Source organism: Convolutriloba macropyga, chromosome 2, assembly GCF_964194025.1.
Source record: "Convolutriloba macropyga chromosome 2, txConMacr16.3, whole genome shotgun sequence".
In the NCBI taxonomy this organism is placed as follows: Eukaryota; Metazoa; Xenacoelomorpha; order Acoela; family Convolutidae; genus Convolutriloba; species Convolutriloba macropyga.
In genome coordinates, this window is record NC_134469.1 from 16,265,271 (window position 1) to 16,287,817 (window position 22,547).

At 35.2% G+C, this 22,547-nt stretch overlaps 1 protein-coding gene across 2 annotated transcripts in view; it reads left to right on the forward strand.

The window, feature by feature from the left end:
• The window catches only part of LOC142357261 (nesprin-1-like), a 278,227-nt gene that overhangs the window by 120,125 nt on the left and 135,555 nt on the right, over nt 1-22,547 (forward strand). For both annotated transcript variants that reach the window (XM_075408914.1, XM_075408920.1), the window contains exons 18-20: nt 485-807; nt 12,182-12,472; nt 13,277-13,514. In XM_075408914.1, the coding sequence (XP_075265029.1) occupies nt 485-807; nt 12,182-12,472; nt 13,277-13,514 (852 nt within the window). The remainder of the gene's footprint in view (nt 1-484; nt 808-12,181; nt 12,473-13,276; nt 13,515-22,547) is intronic.

Sequence of the window (22,547 nt, forward strand, 5' to 3'; positions counted from 1 at the left end):
TTTTTTTTACTTCGTCGAATAAAAAAATGTTTCGCTTTACCTCATTTTGCCGCCTTTTCGTGAAATCTTTTTGACTTCTCTAAGCTAGTTTCTCTCTTCTCTCATTCTGCTAAAAGTGATTTTGAACATCAGTTGCTCAGCAAAGCAATTCAAAATGAACAGAGTTAGTACAAAAATGGATGTCAGAAATAGAAACGGGATAAACCCATAAAGCCCAATTTTAGATGCCCGCTATTTGAACGTCGTTCCTATAAGTCTTATTTACCATCTCTAATGCTTATTGTTTTTGATTGTAGCCCCTGTAGCCTCTCTCTAAGAAACAGAAGTATGTTCAACTACGAAATACCATCAAAATAAATCGGACTTAAAAAATGTTTTTGTACAAAAATCTTTTTTTTTCAATATCTTCTGTTATTTCAATCCCAATCTTGCTTATTGGAATCAACGGCGGCTATTTTCCGGCAATCTGCCGGGTATGTTTTAGGTTTTGATCGACTACGACAAGATATGGAAGCAGTACGACAACAAAGTCGAATCTCTCCTCCAGTGGATTGAGTACAAAAAACTGGTCCTCTCTCGATTCTGTTCTGGTTGTCCACATCTCATAGGAGTCAACTACGCCCTCACTCAACTTGACCTTCTGGAGTCTGAAATGACCTCAATGTGTGACAGATTGGAAGAGCTCAAGTCATTAGGAGATGAGTTGCTTGGGAGACACAATCACGTGACGTCACTGATCGTGTCTGAGAATGAGACGAGGTTGCACAAAGCGAAGAACCATCTTGTTTCTGATATCGCGGCGTTCAAGTGAGTTAATTTTTCCAGCTTTTGAAGTTATTAATAGCCGCACAGCGATAGCTGGGGCTATTATTGGCCTTCTCTTGGTTTTTACAATTCAAAAAATTTGAATTGTATTGGGGCGCTGTCTTTTTTTACGACTCTAAGTGGAGTATTGGTTTACTAAAGGTTTTTTTAACCGGAAGTACTCTTCGTTCAGGCGATGTTTTGACCTAAAAGCCGAAGCGAGTAAAATTGCAGTGAGAACTAATTGTTTCTCAGTGAGAAGTTTTTAATAGCCGCTCTCATCTTCTCAGCCGGCTATTATAGCGCTCCTATTTTTTTTACTTCGTCGAACAAAAAGTTTCGCTTTACCTCATTTTGCCGCTTTTTCAACATTATGCGTGAAATCTTTTCGACTTCTCTAGGCTAGTTTCTCTCTTCCCTCAGTCTGCTCTCATTCTGCTAAAAACAGAAAATCAGCGGCATTTTGACGCTGATTTTCTGTTTTTAATAGCCGCCCTCATCTATTCAGCCGGCTATTATAGCGCTCCTATTTTTTTTTTACTTCGTCGAATAAAAAAGTGTTTCGCTTTACCTCATTTTGCCGCCTTTTCAACATTTTGCGTGAAATCTTTTTGACTTCTCTAGGCTAGTTTCTCTCTTCTCTCATTCTGCTAAAAGTGATTTTGAACATCAGTTGCGCAGCAAAGCAATTCAAAATGAACAGGGTCAGTATAAAAAATTGAAGTCAGAAGTAGAAACGGGATAAACCCATAAAGCCCAATTTTAGATGCCCGCTATTTGAACGTCGTTCCTATAAGTCTTATTTACCATCTCTAATGCTTATTGTTATCCATAGGAGCCCCTTTAGCCTCTCTCTAAGAAACAGAAGTATGTTCAACTACGAAATGCCTTCAAAATAAATCGGACTTAAAAAAATGTTTTTGTACAAAAATCTTTTTTTCAATATCTTCTGTTATTTCAATCCCAATCATGCTTATTGGAATCAACGGCGGCTATTTTCCGGCAATCTGCCGGGTATGTTTTTAATAGCCGCCCTCATCTTCTCAGCCGGCTATTATAGCGCTCCTTTTTTTTTACTTCGTCGAATAAAAAAATGTTTCGCTTTACCTCATTTTGCCGCCTTTTCAACATTTTGCGTGAAATCTTTTTGACTTCTCTAGGCTAGTTTCTCTCTTCTCTCATTCTGCTAAAAGTGATTTTGAACAGCAGTTGCTCAGCAAAGCAATTCAAAATGAACAGTCAGTATGAAAAATTGAAGTCAGAAATAGAAACGGGATAAACCCATAAAGCCCAATTTTAGATGCCCGCTATTTGAACGTCGGTCCTATAAGTAATAGTTACCTCTCTCTAATGCTGATTGTTATTGATAGTAGCCCCTGTAGCCTCTCTCTAAGAAACAGAAGTATGTTCAACTACGAAATGCCATCAAAATAAATCGGACTTAAAAAAATGTTTTTGTACGAAAATCTTTTTTTCAATATCTTCTGTTATTTCAATCCCAGTCATGCTTATTGGAATCAACGGCGGCTATTTTCCGGCAATCTGCCGGGTATGTTTTAATATTGTAAATAATTTTTGTTGCGTTTGCAATGAAAATTGCGTTTCGAATTCACTCGTTTCCATTTTTTGTTAAAAATTGCGTTTCCAAATTCATTCCTATAAGTATTAGTTACCTCTCTCTAATGCATATTGGCATTGATAGTAGTCCCTGCAGCCTCTCTCTAAGAAACAGAAGTATGTTCAACTACGAAATGCCATCAAAATAAATCGGACTTAAAAAAATGTTTTTGTACGAAAATCTTTTTTTTTCAATATCTTCTGTTATTTCAATCCCAGTCATGCTTATTAGAATCAACGGCGGCTATTTTCCGGCAATCTGCCGGGTATGTTTTAATATTGTAAATAATTTTTGTTGCGTTTCCAATGAAAATTGCGTTTCGAATTCACTCGTTTCCATTTTTTGTTAAAAATTGCGTTTCCAAATTCATTCCTATAAGTATTAGTTACCTCTCTCTAATGCATATTGGCATTGATAGTAGTCCCTGCAGCCTCTCTCTAAGAAACAGAAGTATGTTCAACTACGAAATGCCATCAAAATAAATCGGACTTAAAAAAATGTTTTTGTACGAAAATCTTTTTTTTTCAATATCTTCTGTTATTTCAATCCCAGTCATGCTTATTAGAATCAACGGCGGCTATTTTCCGGCAATCTGCCGGGTATGTTTTAATATTGTAAATAATTTTTGTTGCGTTTCCAATGAAAATTGCGTTTCGAATTCACTCGTTTCCATTTTTTGTTAAAAATTGCGTTTCCAAATTCATTCCTATAAGTATTAGTTACCTCTCTCTAATGCATATTGGCATTGATAGTAGTCCCTGCAGCCTCTCTCTAAGAAACAGAAGTATGTTCAACTACGAAATGCCATCAAAATAAATCGGACTTAAAAAAATGTTTTTGTACAAAAATCTTTTTTTTTTCAATATCTTCTGTTATTTCAATCCCAGTCATGCTTATTAGAATCAACGGCGGCTATTTTCCGGCAATCTGCCGGGTATGTTTTAATATTGTAAATAATTTTTGTTGCGTTTCCAATGAAAATTGCGTTTCGAATTCACTCGTTTCCATTTTTTGTTAAAAATTGCGTTTCCAAATTCATTCCTATAAGTATTAGTTACCTCTCTCTAATGCATATTGGCATTGATAGTAGTCCCTGCAGCCTCTCTCTAAGAAACAGAAGTATGTTCAACTACGAAATGCCATCAAAATAAATCGGACTTAAAAAATGTTTTTGTACAAAAATCTTTTTTTCGATATCTTCTGTTATTTCAATCCCAGTCATGCTTATTAGAATCAACGGCGGCTATTTTCCGGCAATCTGCCGGGTATGTTTTAATATTGTAAATAGTTTTTGTTGCGTTTCCAATGAAAATTGCGTTTCGAATTCACTCGTTTCCATTTTTTGTTAAAAATTGCGTTTCCAAATTCATTCCTATAAGTATTAGTTACCTCTCTCTAATGCATATTGGCATTGATAGTAGTCCCTGCAGCCTCTCTCTAAGAAACAGAAGTATGTTCAACTACGAAATGCCATCAAAATAAATCGGACTTAAAAAATGTTTTTGTACAAAAATCTTTTTTTCGATATCTTCTATTTTTTCAATCCCAATCAAGCTTATTGGAATCAACGGTGGCTATTTTTCCGGCAATCTGCCGGGTATGTTTTGATCATGCGCTGCGTTTACTGAATGACTTTTGCACATTGAAAAGTAGTTTTTGACTGAATGGCACATATATATAACCGTTTTTAGCCGTTTTTTTGTCTAAGTGGCCCAGTTTTTTTTGCTTGTAATTTCGTTTTTTGTAGAAATAATATTTATTTGATGCTATAATGAAATTTATATCTCGGAAATTGATACCACAGTGCTTTGAAGAGCCTCAAAAAGGCGTTTGAAGTTCAATATTGGCACATAATGCTTCATTTTTTGCCCATTCTTTACCCATTTTGCCGCTTTTTCGGCATTTAGCGTGAAATCATTTTGACGTCTCTAGGCTAGTTTTACTCTTCTGTCATTCCGCTCAAAGTCCTTTTAAACAGAAGCTGCTCAGCAAAGCAATTCAAAATGAAGAGATACAGTATAAAAAATCAAAGTCAGAAATAGAAACGGGATAAACCCTTAAAGCCCATTTTTAGATGCCCGGTACTTAAACTTTGTCCTCATAGGTTTTAGTTACTCTATAATGCTTATTGGTATTGATACTACACCCTGTAGCCTCTTACTGAGAGACAGGAGTATGTTCAATTACGAATTGATATCAAAATAAATCGCACTTAAAATATTTTTATACAAAAATCAATTTTTGTTGATATTTTATTTTCTTTCAATCCCAATAGAGTTATGGGAATCAACGGCGGCTATTTTCCGGCAATCTGTCGGGTGTGTTTTTTATTAGAAGTATTGTCAGTTCCCTGTCTAATTAAGGTAGGAGTACTTACATCATGATTTTTTCTATTTTATCAACATATTTGCGGACTCGCAATGTGGAGCATTATCCTAGATGACCTTTGAGGTTCGAGGGGAAAATTAGAGCAAAATTTATCTTTTTTTTTCTTAGTCGGTCTCAGGTACTTCATTTTGTTTCTGATATCGCGGCGTTCAAGTGAGTTAATTTTTCCAGCTTTTGAAGTTATTAATAGCCGCACAGCGATAGCTGGGGCTATTATTGGCCTTCTCTTGGTTTTTACAATTCAAAGAATTTGAATTTTATTGGGGCGCTGTCTTTTTACGACTCTAAGTGGAGTATTGGTTTACTTAAGGTTTTTTAACCGGAAGTACTCTTCGTTCAGGCGATGTTTTGACCTAAAAGCCGAAGCGAGTAAAATTGCAGTGAGAACTAATTGTTTCTCAGTGAGAAGTTTTTAATAGCCGCTCTCATCTTCTCAGCCGGCTATTATAGCGCTCCTATTTTTTTTCTTCGTCGAACAAAAAGTTTCGCTTTACCTCATTTTGCCGCTTTTTCAACATTATGCGTGAAATCTTTTCGACTTCTCTAGGCTAGTTTCTCTCTTCCCTCAGTCTGCTCTGATTCTGCTAAAAACAGAAAATCAGCGGCATTTTGACGCTGATTTTCTGTTTTTTTTTAATATTGTATATGATTTTTGTTGCGTTTCCAATGAAAATTGCGTTTCGAATTCACTCGTTTCCATTTTTTGTTAAAAATTGCGTTTCCAAATTCATTCCTATAAGTATTAGTTACCTCTCTCTAATGCATATTGGCATTGATAGTAGTCCCTGCAGCCTCTCTCTAAGAAACAGAAGTATGTTCAACTACGAAATGCCATCAAAATAAATCGGACTTAAAAAATGTTTTTGTACAAAAATCGTTTTTTCGATATCTTCTATTCTTTCAATCCCAATCAAGCTTATTGGAATCAACAGCGGCTATTTTCCGGCAATCTGCCGGGTATGTTTTGATCATGCGCTGCGTTTACTGAATGACTTTTTCACATTGAAAAGTAGTTTTTGACTGAATGGCACATATATATAACCGTTTTTAGCCGTTTTTTTGTCTAAGTGGCCCAGTTTTTTTTGCTTGTAATTTCGTTTTTTGTAGAAATAATATTTATTTGATGCTATAATGAAATTTATATCTCGGAAATTGATACCACAGTGCTTTGAAGAGCCTGAAAAGGCGTTTGAAGTTCAATATTGGCAAATAATGCTTGATATTTTGCCCATTCTTTACCCATTTTGCCGCTTTTTCGGCATTTAGCGTGAAATCATTTTGACGTCTCTAGGCTAGTTTTACTCTTCTGTCATTCCGCTCAAAGTCCTTTTAAACAGAAGCTGCTCAGCAAAGCAATTCAAAATGAAGAGATACAGTATAAAAAATCAAAGTCAGAAATAGAAACGGGATAAACCCTTAAAGCCCATTTTTAGATGCCCGGTACTTAAACTTTGTTCTCATAGGTTTTAGTTACTCTATAATGCTTATTGGTATTGATACTACACTCTGTAGCTTCTTACTGAGAGACAGGAGTATGTTCAATTACGAATTGACATCAAAATAAATCGCACTTAAAATATTTTTATACAAAAATCAATTTTTGTTGATATTTTATTTTCTTTCAATCCCAATAGAGTTATGGGAATCAACGGCGGCTATTTTCCGGCAATCTGTCGGGTGTGTTTTTTATTAGAAGTATTGTCAGTTCCCTGTCTAATTAAGGTAGGAGTACTTACATCATGATTTTTTCTATTTTGTCAACATATTTGCGGACTCGCAATGTGGAGCATTATCCTAGATGATCTTTGAGGTTCGAGGGGAAAATTAGAGCAAAATTTATCTTTTTTTTTCTTTGTCGGTCTCAGGTACTTCATTGTTATGTTGCGGTGCTCTGCTTGTTTCGTTTGGGGCTCTTTTGTTTTTCATTGTTCTCAAACAATGAAGCAATTATTGTAAAAGTATATCTTTTTATGCAGAGTTTTTGCTTGACCGTTTTGACTTTTCGAGTGACTTTTTCGCCTTTTTCGTTTTGCGTGATCTAATTTTCTCTCTCTCTCTCTTTACAAGTGTCGGGAGCTGGCGGCAGTTCACTGCTAAAAGTCAATTGACCACCATTTGTTCACCGAAATTTTATTAGTGCTATAGTGGTTTATAATAACCTATAATGACGTCATTTGAAGCCGCCCTTAGCCAATATAGTTAACCTCCGACCCAAGCAGACTGCAATAGATTACTAGATTCGATCTCCCACTAGTCTTCCGAGACCAAGTGTTCCCACATAATGTTTTACTTTTCTTCTAGAACATTCTTTTGCATTTTTTCAATAGCTTTTTCACCCTTAATTTCTGGCTGTTTGTGTGATCTAAATTAATAGATTCGATCTCCCACTAGTCTTCCGAGACCAAGTGTTCCCACATATTGTTTTACTTTTCTTCTAGAACATTCTTTTGCATTTTTTCAATAGCTTTTTCACCCTTAATTTCTTGCTGTTTGTGTGATCTTAAAGGCGGCATCGCTGATTGGTTATCGTTGCTGACTGGTATCCGTATCCGTGAGAGGGAGTGTGCTCTCCATAGTGAAAATTTTTCCAAATAACCCCCTGTGATTTAAAATGCCGAATTATCTTGACTAGATTTTGATCAGGGGTGTCTTCGAACTAGCGATATGATTTTTGCACTTGAATAACTGAAGCATATTTTTAATTTTTCTAATGTCAAATTGAACCTTTGTTTGAATCTTTCACCCGTTTTTTTGTCAAAAATTAGTTAGTATGGCTACTTCTCCTTGATCATTCATATACTCAACGCCTCTTTCTACCTCTATGTAATTTTGTTTTTAACTGCTCTCAAACGAAGTTTGTAGCGATTTTAGTAGTCCTGTCGGCCTCTTTTGTGATTTTTTGCTTGACTTTTTGTCCTCAAAAACGGGATAGACAGGTAGCGTTCAGCGGTCATTAAGGAGCCTTGGAGCCTTTCAGCTCTTGGAGCCTTTCAGCTCTGTTTCAGCTCAAACTGTTTTGGAGACTTATACTTATGGTGTGAAGGGCGGAAGAGAGGTTGAAGACACCTCAACTGTTGAACCCCGCGCCACTTTTGCCTTTTGCCCACCCCTCACACCGCGCTGTTGCCCCCACTCTACTGTTGACCACCCTCTCCGTCTCTATCAGCCCCCGGTGCACTCACCCCACCCACCGTGGCTACGTTCGAACAAACGATCGCTAAAAACACGCAATTTTATACTAATTTTAACAAATTTTTGCAAGCGTTTTAAAATTTGTATTTTTTCAGCCCTAGTTGTGAAGGAACCTCCTCTAGGGTTTTATAATAAGTTACTGCATAGTTTTGTGTTAGTGGAATGCTTGCAACATTTTAACATCAAGAATTTTAGCATTTTTTTGACAAAAAGTGCCAATTTTTTTCCACTTTTCTTACGATTATATTACATTATTTAAATTTTTACAGACCCAGAGGCCAGAAAACCGCCTTATGGATTTATCATTAAATCACTGTAAAATTTTTATTGGCCATGGAGTAGTTTTAAGTTTTTTTATTGGCACAAATTTTAAGTTAAATTTTTTAAAGATAAAATTTTCAATTTTTTCCAAGTTTTTTGAAATTTTTGGTCTTTTTTAGGTTTTCTGAGTATCAAGAGACACTGAACGTCCTGTAGTTTGATTTTAGGTTTGATTATAGGTTACTAAATAGCTTCTAGATGTAATGGAGTGTTTTTCAAGATTTTAATATCGCAATTTTTAAAAATGGTTTGCAATTTTTTCAAGTTTTTGAATCTTTTTGATTTTTTGTCATTTTTCCAGCACCAGGGTCTTAGGGACATCCTCGAAGGTTTGATGATAAGCATAATATTTAGAGTTAATGGAAGGTTATCGATATTTTAATGGCTCACGCTTTAGCAATTTTTGGGTAAAATTTCAAATTTTCGGAAAATTATTATGTTCCAAATTTATGGATCTTTGAGTCAGTGAAACTATTTAGAGCTTGAAATTGGGCTACTGGACAGTCTTTTGAGACAATGAAATGGTTTTGAAGATTTTAATATCTTGGATTTTAGCAAGATTTTGTTAAAATTTGCGATTGTTTTCAAAATTTTTGTATATTTTTGTCCTTTTTTTGACATTTATTGTTATTATTCAGTTGTTTTAGCCTAACAGAAAATCTCCGTTAGGGTTTGACATTGGGTTACTGGAAAATGTTTTTTTGCCATGGATCAGTTTTCATTTTTATGACAATTTTGAGCAGTTTTTTATGCAAATTGCATTTTTTCAAGTTCGAATTTTTTATGTCAGTTTCTAGTTTTCTCCAGCCTCAAGAGCCACAATCTCCTTTGGGGTTTGATTGTAGGTTGCTGTTGTTTGAGAGCAATTCGCCAGACGTTAGTTTTCTCTGTTCTTTGTTCGAAATCTGGTTTTAATTACCAGAAATTGTCTTTTTGTGCAACATGAGGGACTTCAGTTTCGTTTCAAAAAAATCAACCACTTTTGGTGTGGTTTTTGAGAAACAGAAATTTTTTTCCGGAATTGCAGTCTCAAAATTTTTTCTGCAAAAATGTTCCAATATTTCTTATGTTAGAATTCTGCTTGTTCTTTTTTTGTTCTGCTTAGGATTATGGATCTTTGTCTCGGATGTCTTTTCTATATCTCAAAAACTGAAAAATGAAATGTATTCGCTTTTCTTGATTTGTTTAAACTGATTTTTAACTTTCAAAAATCGAGAGTTAGTCTTTTTGTTACGGTGTTCCTTACGTTGTGTCAACATTCTTGTTTCTATCATTCTAGCTTTGTTCTGGCAACTACATTTATATTCGTTATATTGATTGTTTCAGTTTTTGATCAATTGAATGATTTCAGCTTTTTCTTCTTTTCTACAGATTTTCGTCATCTTTGGTTTGCAAACGATTTCATTCAACTTAAGGCTTTGAATTTTCTGTTGCTTTTGTCTTTTCTGTGATTTTAATTTTTGATTTTGTATGAAATCATTTCCAGAATATATACAACAACGAAGAATTATGTTGTCTTTTTGTCTTAATTACAGTTTTTAGAAATCTAATTGTAGTGGTTTTCCGATTTTTGAATTTGAGCATTCTTTTCTGAAAAGTTTAATTTCGAAGATTTATCTGCTGTTTGCTTTCGCAACCTTGTTGTGATTAGAATTGTGAATTATTTTAGGGGAATTGATAACCCTGTCAGTTTTTCAACCTATGAGTTTGTTCAACATCCTAATTATCGCGGATTTTTTAACGTTACCAAACGTTTTCAATAGTATAAAATTTTGCTGCATTTTGTTTTTCTTGTGACAGTGGTTTAAATTTCACCAATGTTTAGATCAGACCTGGGGAGGTATTGAATTTATGGTTGAATTCAAAAGTTAACAGCTTGAGCGGCAGTGAAGTTTTGACGCTCCGTGTCGCTTCCGGACTTCTTCCGGCTATGTTTCTTTAAAGATCTCTGTACACATTTTCATGATTTTTTTGAAGTCAAATTGGAACACTGATTTTGGTCATGCCGAAACAGGAATTGGATAGAAAAAGCGAGTGGTTTTGCGGCGTGAAATTGTTTGCTCTAATTTTAAAGAACAGTGAGAAAACGGTGTTTGAACAAAAATTCGCTCTCTCGCTAGTGGTTTTTTGTTGACATGCGGCAGTTTCACTTTGATTTTTACTGTTTTTTTTTTGGATCGGATTTTTTCTTGATGGTTTTCCAAATCCATTCATAGTTCATTCTAGGCATACTTTTTTTGTTTGAACCAATGGTCCTTTTCTCGCTAGTGTGGCTAGTTTTTTCACATGCGGCATTTTCACGCTGATTCTTTTTTTTTTAAATTTTTGATTTTTGTTAAAAATTGCGTTTCCAATTCACTCATAGTCCGTTCCTAGTGTACTTTTTTGTTCAGTCAATGCTATGTTTTGTTACCTAATATTCTAGCCCCTGTATTATCTCATTAAGAATCAATAGTATGTCTAAATAAGGAATGCCTTAAATTAGGTCTCACCTTAAAAATATTTTTGTGCAATAATCAATTTTGATTTTTTTCTGTTCCTTCAATTCCAATTGGGGTTATGGGAATCAATAGCGACTCTTTCATGGCATTCTCGCAGGTCTCAGCGGTTGATAATGAGGCATAAGTGAATGAAATGATCGTTTCCAGTTATAGCTAAATGTTGAGCGAATTTGTGAAATTTGCTCGTGTGTATTCTTCGTTTTGTTGTCTTAGCAATTAGTTTCATTAGGAATGGTTGTCATCGGCGGATGATGAGTCATTAATGAACCTAATTAAGGGTACAAACGTTTTGCTGGTCGCTTTCATGAGTTTGACTCTATTTGTCTTCAAAAAGTATGTATGTGCGAACCTTCGAGTTTTTTTTCCTGTTTTTGGTCACACTTGACTTACCTCACTCACAAAAAAGACTTCTTCGTTTTGAAATTGACTTTTATTAATTGCCGCCGTCATCATCTCAGCCGGCTATTATAGCGCTCCTATTTTTTTTTTACTTCGTCGAACAAAAAAAATGTTTCGCGTTACCTCATTTTGCCGCTTTTTCAACATTATGCGTGAAATCTTTTTGACTTCTCTAGGCTAGTTTCTCTCTTCCCTCAGTCTGCTCTCATTCTGCTAAAAACAGAAAATCAGCGGCATTTTGACGCTGATTTTCTGTTTTTTAATATTGTATATGATTTTTGTTGTGTTTCCAATGAAAATTGCGTTTCGAATTCACTCGTTTCCAATTTTTGTTAAAAATTGCGTTTCCAAATTCATTCCTATAAGTATTAGTTACCTCTCTCTAATGCTTATTGGTATTGATAGTAGTTTCTGCAGCCTCTCTCTAAGAAACAGAAGTGTGTTCAACTACGAAATGCCATCAAAATAAATCGGACTTAAAAAATGTTTTTGTACAAAAATCTTTTTTTTTCGATATCTATTCTTTCAATCCCAATCATGCTTATTGGAATCAACGGCAGCTATTTTCCGGCAATCTGCCGGTCATGCTTTACTTTTGTTCAAAGAGATAAGGTCAAATGGGTTTGTGTCACTCTAAATGAAGTTTATTAGAGAGCAGCTAATAGAGGCTTTTTTTTCGAGACTGCAGATCTACGAAGCTATTGCGGCTATTTTCTGGCAATCTGCCAGCTATGTTCAAAAGATTGTTGTACGTTTCTTATTGGGCTGCATGCTAACAAACTTCGATGCACTGATGGACAATCCCAAAATCAGATGCATATCAGTCAGCATCAACGTAGCCTTCAAAAACAGTGTTTTTTCAAAGGTTACGCCGCTTAAGAGCATCTGAGATTTGAGTAAATTTAAAAGAGGTAAAATTAAGCCGTGTTAATTTTAGTATGATCTCATTTTAATTCAGATCTAAATTCGAAGAGGCGAAGAAAAATTGGGAGATTTACGACTCGTGTCTTGAGCCGGTAGTGCGCCAATTGTGCGAGTCAGAATTCACAATATCAACGAACCAGCTCATCTCAGGAACTCTGGAAGCTTACCAGTCTCAGCTGCAGAATTTTGAAGAGTTCGAACGTGAGTTGGGATCTATGCAGAATAGACTGGCCCAGTTGTCAAATATCACTGACACAATGTGTCAAATATGCGAAGATGCAGTATGTGACGAGTTGAGGGACACACAGAGACAGTTGTACTGCAGGTAAGGTCATGACTTTTAAGCCGTTCGAGTTGATATAGATTAAGTAAAAATGCTTAATAATTTGTTCGTAGTGCCAATACCATACAATAGTCGTAAAAATTACTTACATTGTACAAATACAATTGATTGCAATGGGCGACACTACAAGTTCACCATTAAACCTATCTGGCTTGTTTTCAGGCGCCTCGTGCAAGAGTTGTGCAATTTTAGTTGAAAAAAAATTGGTTAGATGAAAAAAGTTATCGGTTCGAATAGGTCAAAATTATAGGTCAACTGTTGAAAAAACGCTATTTTTACAGACCAAAAAGTTTAATTATTTTCGCTAATGGATATGAAAGAGTTTGTTTAACAAATCCTGGTTACCAATTATATTAAGATCAAAAAATGTATGGCAAAATCTTTTTATGTTTGCTTCTTTTTTTGTTCTAACATCTTCAATGAAGGAATTGTTGAAATTCAGCTTGGCTGTACTTATAGTGTTCACCTTTCATATTTTGTTCTCATATTTAGCGAATTTTGTTCAGTTTTGTTTTAAAACATTGGAATCGCATTTCTACAGTGTAAAGTGCTTTTTTATTTTACTACTTTGGCTAAATTCGATGCGAATATTCTCTACGATTCTCCATAAAAGCACTAAAATGGTAACTGGGGTGATAAACGATAGAGGGAGAGAAAAGATCCAAAAATTTTAGTCAGTCTATAAACAAAAAATGTTAATGGTAATGTTCGATTTGATGGAACGAATTGGAAGGGAATCGAATTTCGGAATCAATTAGTTGATTAAAGCGCTATTGCTTATTACAGGTGGAGAGAGAATGTCAGCGCAAGTGCAGTTGTCTCTAAATGGATGGAGTCCATAATCCTCAAATGGGAGCTTCTCGAACAAAGCCACACTCATATTGAGGGTGAACTAAAACAGGTCAAAACTGATTTCAAGTCAATTGAGGATGCTCTCGGAATACAGTTCACTCACAACTCGTCCTTGCATTCCAATACCGCACCCAGTAGGAATGAGCTGAAGATGTTGCTACAGAAAACTCAGGTATGATTTAGCCGTCATTGAATGCTGCGTCAGTATTCTTTCTCACAGCAGTTTTTTTAGCTTCAACTCTGCCCGCCAGGCCTAAATGGTTGTTTTTGCATAAAATAACAACTGAATATACGTTTGAGAGCAGTCTAAAATGGAATTCTTATCATTTTGATGTTTCAGACGCCTTTCGTCATTTTTAATAACCGCCATCATCTTCTCAGCCGGCTATTATAGCGGGCTTATTTTCCTTTCAATTCAAAGAATTGAAATTGTATTGGGGCGGCGTCTTTTTTATGACTCGAAGAGTATTGGTTTTCTTGATTTTTTTTTACCGGAGTATTATTCGTTCAGACGGCGGTTTGACCTCAAAGCGAAAGTGATTAAAGTTGCCGTATGAGCTAGAGAAGTCTTTTGATCATAAGGGTATTTTGCCACCCACAATTATTTTCGTGATGATTGATAATACAAACCTAACATATCAGATTGATAATACAAACGTATCAGATTGATAAAACAAACTTAACAAATGATAGAGTTTTTAGATTTTCTGGCTTTCGTTTTTTGAGTTTTTCGATCTTTGAGTCTTTGGGGCCAAATACAATTTTGAGAGCTTGGACTGTGGTTACTTAATATTTCTCAGCGACAAATGATGGTTTTAGAGATATCAAATTTGCGAATGCTGGGTCTTTTCAATTTAATATGCTTTTTTTTTGTTTTTTTTAAATGGTTTGTCGTTGTTCGTGTTTTTTATCATTTGGCGCAATTGAAGCTTGTTCAACGCTTGTGCATGGGTTAAAGGGGATGTTTCAGTGGAATAAGTTTGGTTTTTGAAATCTTGAGCTTCGACAGTTTCGGCAACTTTACATACAGTAGTTTTGTCTTCTTTGTCACTTTTTTACACCTTTTCTGTTCTTGCTCCTGCACTCCTATACAAAGCAGTATATTTTGTCCAGGAGGAGTTGGCTGTGATATAAGTATTCCGTATTTGGCCAATTTGCTATGATTTTTGCTTTTTTTTGAAATTTTAACCTCAACTGTTTTCATTGTTTCTCATCTCGATTTGTCAATAAAACTGATTCACTTCTTACAAATTTTAACCCTTTTAACGGCTTTCGGCACTATTTGTTTTCTTAAATCTTTTGTTTTTTTTTCACTTAGTCGCATTATTAAATGCTCTCATACGCTCAATATTTTTTGTTCATTTTTGTGTTCTCACTTAGCATTTTGGTTTTGTACTTTTTAAATTTTTTCAGAACCTTCTCGATGACAGGTCTCTAGTCTCGCTAATGACTCATTTTTCAATCAATTTAATTGCTTGTGTATATTTCCAATTTAAGACTGTCAACTCTTTTGTCGTTTTTTGTTTTCTGTCACTTAGTCTCTCTTATGACAGCTCTCTATAATGAGCCAAATTTGAACCCAATTGAGCCAAATTTCGTTTTGTGTGTTCAAATATAACATCTAACAGCTTTAATGATTTTGATATAGCTTGTTAATAGCCGCCCTCATCTTCTCAGCCGGCTATTATTGCGCTCGTATTTTATTTTAACTTCATCAAACTTTTTCTTCGCTTTACCATTTTGCCGCTTTTTCGACATTTTGCGTGAAATCTTTTTGACTTCTCTAGGCTAGTTTCTCTCTTCTCTAATTCTGCTTAAAGTGAATTTGAACATCAGTTGCTAAGCAAAGCAATTCAAAATGAACAGAGTCGGTATAAAAATTGAAGTCAGAAATAGAAACGGGATAAACCCATAAAGCCCAATTTTAGATGCCCGCTATTTGATCGTCGTTCCTATGAGTCTTAGTTACCATCTCTTATGCTTATTGGTATTGATAGTAGGCACTGTAGCCTCTCTCTAAGAAACAGGAGTATGTTCAACTACGAAATGCCATCAAAATAAATTGGACTTAAAAAATATTTTTGTACAAAAATCTTTTTTTTTCAATATATTCTATTCGTTCAATCCCAATCATGCTTATTGGAATCAACGGCGGATATTTTCCGGCAATCTTACGGGTATGTTTGTCATTGTATGAGTTTGTAGATTTTGCCTGTTTTTAAATCGAGTATTTTCTGTTGCGCAGTCTCAGTAATGACAGGTGGTCTCATTTGTTCTATATTGAGAAATAGTGGTGTCCATTTAAGGTTTTCAGTTGATTGATAATATTTTTAATAGCCGCCGTCATTCTCTCAACAAACATTGTTCAGGCCCTCTCCTTTTTACAATTCAAAAAATTTGAATTGTATTGGGGCGCGGTATTTTTTTTAAGATCTGTTCATAAATTTTCATGATTTTTGAAGTCAAATTGGAGCAGTGATTTTGGTCCCGTCGAAACAGGAAGTGGAGCGAAAAAGCGGGTGGCTTTGCTGTGTTACATTTTTTCGCCCTAATTTAATAGTTGATGGAGAAAACGGAGTATGAACAAAACTTTGTTCTCGCTTTTGGTTTTTGTTCACATGCGGCATTTTCGCTTTGATTTTTTAATAGCCTCGAAGCGATAGCGGGTATTGTTGGGGACATTGTAGTTTTTTATAATTCGTCTTCTGCATTGATTATTCGTGTGACTATTGACTTTTTCAATTTCAGTGATGTCTATTGCCTTGCAGTAAAAATTTGTGTGCGTGACGTCATTTGTTGTGCTTTTATGCCAATTGCGTGACTAACCTCACTAAAAAAATGATTTCTGAACTCACTTAATGAAATTTAATTTTGTGAACAGTTACTAGTTAAAGGTTAATCGTGTGATTCTAAGTAATGCTAAAGGTATAAGTCCTAATTCTTGAGTACTAGAGTCTTGAGTTTTTGATTTCGATTGTTAATTTTTAAAAAGCTCTATTAGGGTTTTTCCTTTTAGAGCGTATGTGTCTCATAAACATAGACAGTCCGAATCTAACCCAAAAAGTCTAGTAATCTATTAGGACTGGTGTTCAATCTGTTTGTTATTTTTTAGTTCTTTCATATCCATGGAAGGCCACAAGCGTCCATCGCGGCTATTCTTCGGCAGTATGCCGACAATGTTACTGGTTTTCCGCTTTTTTCTGGGGTTGTTTTTTTTAATGGTTTTCCCAATAGTACATTCTACGTCTAGTTTATTGTTTAGTCAATGAAAACTCATTGTGGGTCAGGACTTGTCCTGCTGTTTTTTTATATTTCGCTTCTCCTTTTGTTCACGATTTTCACGTTTGGCTTGTGACTAATTTCTTTGACTGCTTTAACTGAGTGGATTTTAAATTCTTTCACGCATTGAATTACGCAATGTGGTGAATACTTTCAAAGTCAAAAGAGCAAATTTAAAAGAGACGGGATTAACCAATAAATCCCGGTCATTAAGTCATTGAGAATTAGGTTATCAAATTTCATTAGAGTGTTTGCTTGCTGACGTTGGTATTGAGCTCATTGAGTTTTTAGAAGCTTAATTAGGTAGGTTTAAGAACTGAAACTGCACGCCAAGTTGGAACACTTTTCGACACTGAAAAAGATTCGGTCAATTTTTTTTCCTTTTTTTCCCGCTTCAATCCCGATATTCATCTACGGCGGCTGTGTTCCGGCAACCTGCCGGCTATCTTTATCAACTCCTGCATCATTCAGTTTTGGTTGATCAATATCCGCCATCAGCCTCTCAACAGCTATTATTTATTCGCTCTCATTTTTTTAATCGCTTTACTTTTTGGTCACGTTTTTCACGCCTGACTTCTGACTTCCTTAACTCACTGCTTCAACTAACTTGTTTTAAATTATTTTACGTTTTGATTAACGTAATGTAGTAAATACGGCCCAAGTCAAAAGAGCAAAATCAAAAGAAACAGGATAAACTTATAAAGTCCGGTAAATAGGTCAAAATGCATTAGCTTATCAAAGTTTTTTAAAGCGATTGATAGCTGGCATTAGTATTATGTTAGAGCATTCAATTTAAAAGAGCCTTCAATCTAACTGAATATTAAGAATCTACACATCAAATAAGAAGACTTTGACACTTAGAAATCTGTCCTTTTCTATTAGTTTTTTTCTTTTTTGGTTTCAATCCCAATGAGCGTCAACCGGGTGAACGGCGGCTATTATCCGAGAATCTGTTGGCTATATTTATCAACTCTGGTACCATTATATTTTGAGAATTTGGTTGACTAATAGTCGCTGTCAGCATCTCAACAGCTTTTATTTAGGCGCTCTCCTTTTTTACAAAGATCTGTTCACACATTTTCATGCTTTTAAATCGAATTGAACTAGTGATTTTGGTGATGCCGAACCAGGAAATAGTTGGAAAACGCGAGTGGTTTTGCGGCGTGCAATTTTGTCACTCTAATGTTAAAGTAGAATGAGAAAACGTTGTTTTAACAGAATTCGCTTTCGCTAGTGGTTTTTTGTTTGCATGCTGCAATTTCACTTTGATTTTTGCTCTTTTTTTGGATCGGATTTTTTCTAATCGGTTTTCCCAATCCATTAATAGTTCTTTCTAGGCCTAATTTTTTGTTTGAACCAATTTTCTCTTTCTTGCGAGCGGTTTTTTTATCGCATACGGCATTTTGACATTGATTTTCAGTTTTTTCAAAAAAAATTTTTTACTCGATTTTTTTTTTGGAAATGGGTTCCCCAATTCACTCATAGTCCGCTCTAAGTCAATGACAATTTTTTGAATTGAACGTCAAGACTTGTGCTGCTATGTTTTTTTCAGTTCGCTTTTTCTTTTGATCACGTTTTTCGTTTTACTTATGTCACGATTTTCACGTTTCACTTCTGACTTACTTCACTCACTCTTTCAACTGAATGGAAGTTAATCTCTTTCACTCATTGAATGACGGAATGTGGTGAATACTGTCAAAGTTAAAAGAGCAAAATCAAAAGAGACGGGATAAACCGATATATCCTGGTCATTAAGTAATTGAGAATTAGGTTATCAGAGTTCATTAGAGTGCTTGCTAGCTGAAATTGCTATTAAGTTTATTAGTTTTCAGTTTGGCGGCTGAATATACGTTTGAGAGCGCTCTAAAATGGACTTCATATCATTTTGATGTTTCAGACGCCTTTCGTAATTTTTAATAAACGCCCTCATCTTTTCAGCCGGCTATTATAGAGGGCTTATTTTCCTTTCTATTCAAAGAATTGGAATTGTATTGGGGCGGCGTTTTTTCATGACTCGAAGACGAGTATTGGTTTTCTTGATTTTTTTTACCGGAGTATTATTCGTTCAGACGGCGATTTGACCTCAAAGTGAAAGTGAGTAAAGTTGCCGTATGAGCTAGAGAAGTCTTTTGATCATAAGGGTATTTTGCCACCCACAATTATTTTCGTGATGATTGATAATACAAACCTAACATATCAGATTGATAATACAAACGTATCAGATTGATAAAACAAACTCAACAAATGATAGAGTTTTTAGATTTTCTGGCTTTCGTTTTTGAGTTTTTCGATCTTTGAGTTTTTGGGGCCAAATAAACTTTTGAGAGCTTGGAGTGTGGTTACTTAATATTTCTCAGCGACAAAGGATGGTTTTAGAGATATCAAATTTACGAATGCTGGGTCTTTTCAATTCAATATGCTTTTTTTGTTTTTATTTTTCAAAATGATTTGTCATTTCGTGTTTTTTATCATTTGGCGCAATTGAAGCTTATTCAACGCTTGTGCATGGGTTAAAGGGGATGTTTCAGTGGAATAAGTTTGGTTTTTGAAATCTTGAGCTTCGAGAGTTTTGGCAACTTTACAGTAGTTTTGTCTTCTTTGTCCATTTTTTACACCTTTTCTGTTCTTGCTCCTGCACTCCTATATAAAGCAGTATATTTTATCCAGGAGGAGTTGGTTGTGATATAAGTATTCCGTATTTGACCAATTCGCAATCATTTTTGTTTTTTTTTGAAATTTTAACCTCAACTGTTTTCATTGTTTCTGATCTCGATTTGTCAATAAAATTGATTCACTTTTTACATATTTTAACCCTTTTAACGGCTTTCGGCACTATTTGTTTTCTTAAATCTTTTGTTTTTCTTTTTTTTTCACTTAGTCGCATTATTAAATGTTCTCATACGCTCAATATTTTTTGTTAATTTTTGTGTTCTCAATTAGAATTTTGGTTTTGTACTTTTTAAATTTTTTCAGAACGTTCTCGATGACAGGTCTCTAGTCTCTCTAATGACTCATTTTTCAATCAATTTAATTGCTTGTGTATATTTTGAAGTTAAGACTGCCAACTCTTTTGTCGTTTTTTGTTTTCTGTCACTTAGTCTCTCCAATGACAGCACTCTATCATGAGTCAAATTTGAACCCAATTGAGCCAAATTTCGTTTTGTCTGTTCAAATATAACATCTAACAGCTTTAATGATTTTGATATAGCTTGTCATTGTATGAGTTTTTAGATTTTGACTGTTTTTAAATCGAGTATTTTCTGTTGCTCAGTCTCAGTAATGACAGGTGGTCTCATTTGGTCTATATTGAGAAATAGCGGTGTCCATTTAAAGGTTTCAGTTGATTGATAATATTTTTAATAGCCGCCGTCATCCTCTCAACAAATATTGTTCAGGCCCTCGCCTTTTTACAATTCAAAAAATTTGAATTGTATTGGGGCGCGGTCTTTTTTTAAGATCTGTTTATATCTTCGTCTGATTTCTTCTTTTTGTCGAGTTTTTACCTAGTCTCATTAAGGAAAATTCCATCTGCTGTTTAGTTAGGAAAAAGTAAATCTCTGTCATTAGGGTTTTGTCTTGTTGTAATTTGACGTTGTTTCTAGGTGCTTTTTAGATATTGAGTTTTGTTTTGCTTTTATGTTGTTTTTCTATCTAGTAGTCTTTTTAATGGCAGATCTCTTTTTAATGAGGTATGGCATTATTTAATTCAATTATTAGTTTGGTTATGTAACAATTTTTTTAATTTCAAAAATCTCGCCTTTTTGATTATCTCTTTGTCAAAAACGTAAGTCAAAAGACAGTTAAGTCAAAAATGTAGTTGAGCGCGGGTCGGAACATCATGTGCGAACGCACATTGACAAGCCTCCTTGTTGATGTTGATACTTATCCATGCATCTTGTCAAGAAGAAACACCGTTAAACATAACTACAGAACCCGCAAAGTATATCACGCACTTTTGACATTTTTTGTGACCAATCAATGTTTTTCTATTCTTGCTTTGTGTTTTTTTATGGAAAGAATGAGTTTCAGGCGTTCATCTTTTGCTCTTGTTGGTGTATGTCCAAGTGATCTTGACGTCAGTTGCATTTATGTTTGACCTCATTTAAATAGTTCTGCTTCTGTTGATTTTTGAACTTGATTGAAAGGTATTCTTCTCTGCTGCTAATACACTACTCAAAAGTCAAATTTCGTCTAAATGTCGTCAAAATTTGCGCTTTCTTTAAGTTGTATCTATAGCTCAATCTCTTTCATTTTCGTCTTTTTCTTTACCTCGTAAGTTAATGTATTTTTTTGGCGCTGATGTACAACTGCCTTCTGACATCTGAACTAACCAGGTAACCAACATCTGATTCTCATTTCAATTCAATTGTTATTTTCTGCTTGAAGAAAAGTTGTTGCGATCATCAATTTTTTGCAGTTCCTAGTGCATATAAGGATTCTGCTCTAATTACTATTTCTAACTAAATCTGTGTTTGTTTTTGGATCAATATTTTCTTTAATTGCGTTTAGTGTATCAATTTCGGTAGATGTCTAACTTGGTTCTCTTTTCTACTGACTAACCACGACAGAATTGAGATTTTAATTTTTCGAGCTGATCATAACTTATCCGATGGACGCCTTTCATGGAGACATCTTCTGAACTCAATTAGTTTGTTCTTGGTAATGTACTTGACCCGATCTATTTCTCTTAACGCTCACGTTAAGTGGTATCGTGTTATGGATATCATCTTTTTTATTCAGATGTTTTGAAGCACGGAGTCCAAAGATGCAGGCAAGAAGTTAATAATTGCTCTCAAACGAAGTTTATAGCATTTATAATTAGTCATGTCGGTCTTTTTTAATGCGATTTTTCGCTTGACCGATTTTTCGTCTTACGCTTTTGACTTCTCTTCCTCAAAAACGGGATAAACAGTTAGCGCCCAGTGGGAATTAAATGCTCTTAGAGCCTTTCAGCTCTGTTTCTGCTGAAACTGTTTTTGGAGACTTATACTTATACTTATGGTGTGAAGGGCGATTCGTAGACGTTGACACCCCCCCTCTTGACCCTCCACCCCCACTATTGCATCCACCCCCCACCGCGCTGTTGCCCCCAACCCAGTGTTGCCCCCATCAGCCCCTTGTGCACCCCCCCCCCCCCGTGGCTAGCTAATGACGAAGCCAACCGCTCACCGGTCGTTTGAGAGCAATTCGCCCGACGTCAGTCGGTTATGTTTAATAGCCGCCCTCATCTTCTCAGCCGGCTATTATTGCGGTCGTATTTTTTTTTACTTCGTCAAACTTTTTTTCGCTTTACCATTTTGCCGCTTTTTCGACATTTTGCGTGAAATCTTTTTGACTTCTCTAGGCTAGTTTCTCTCTTCTCTCATTCTGCTAAAAGTGAATTTGAACATCAGTTGCTAAGCAAAGCAATTCAAAATGAACAGAGTCGGTATAAAAAATTGAAGTCAGAAATAGAAACGGGATAAACCCATAAAGCCCAATTTTAGATGCCCGCTATTTGAACGTCGTTCCTATAAGTCTTAGTTATCACCTCTAATGCTTATTGGTGTTGATAGTAGCCCCTGTAGCCTCTCTCTAAGAAACAGAAGTATGTTCAACTACGAAATGCCATCAAAATAAATCGGACTTAAAAAAATGTTTTTGTACAAAAATCTTTTTTTTTTCAATATCTTCTGTTATTTCAATCCCAATCATGCTTATTGGAATCAACGGCGGCTATTTTCCGGCAATCTGCCGGGTATGTTTACCTAATTTTGCCGCTTTTGGACATTTTTCGTGAAATTTTTTTGGTTTCACAAGTATAATTTCATTCCTCGCACATTGTGTTCAAAGCACTTCCGACAGGAGTTGCTCCGCAAAGGGATCCCAAACTTAATTGAACCGAGTTAATATCGAAAAAAGAAATTAAAACCGGATGAACCCATAA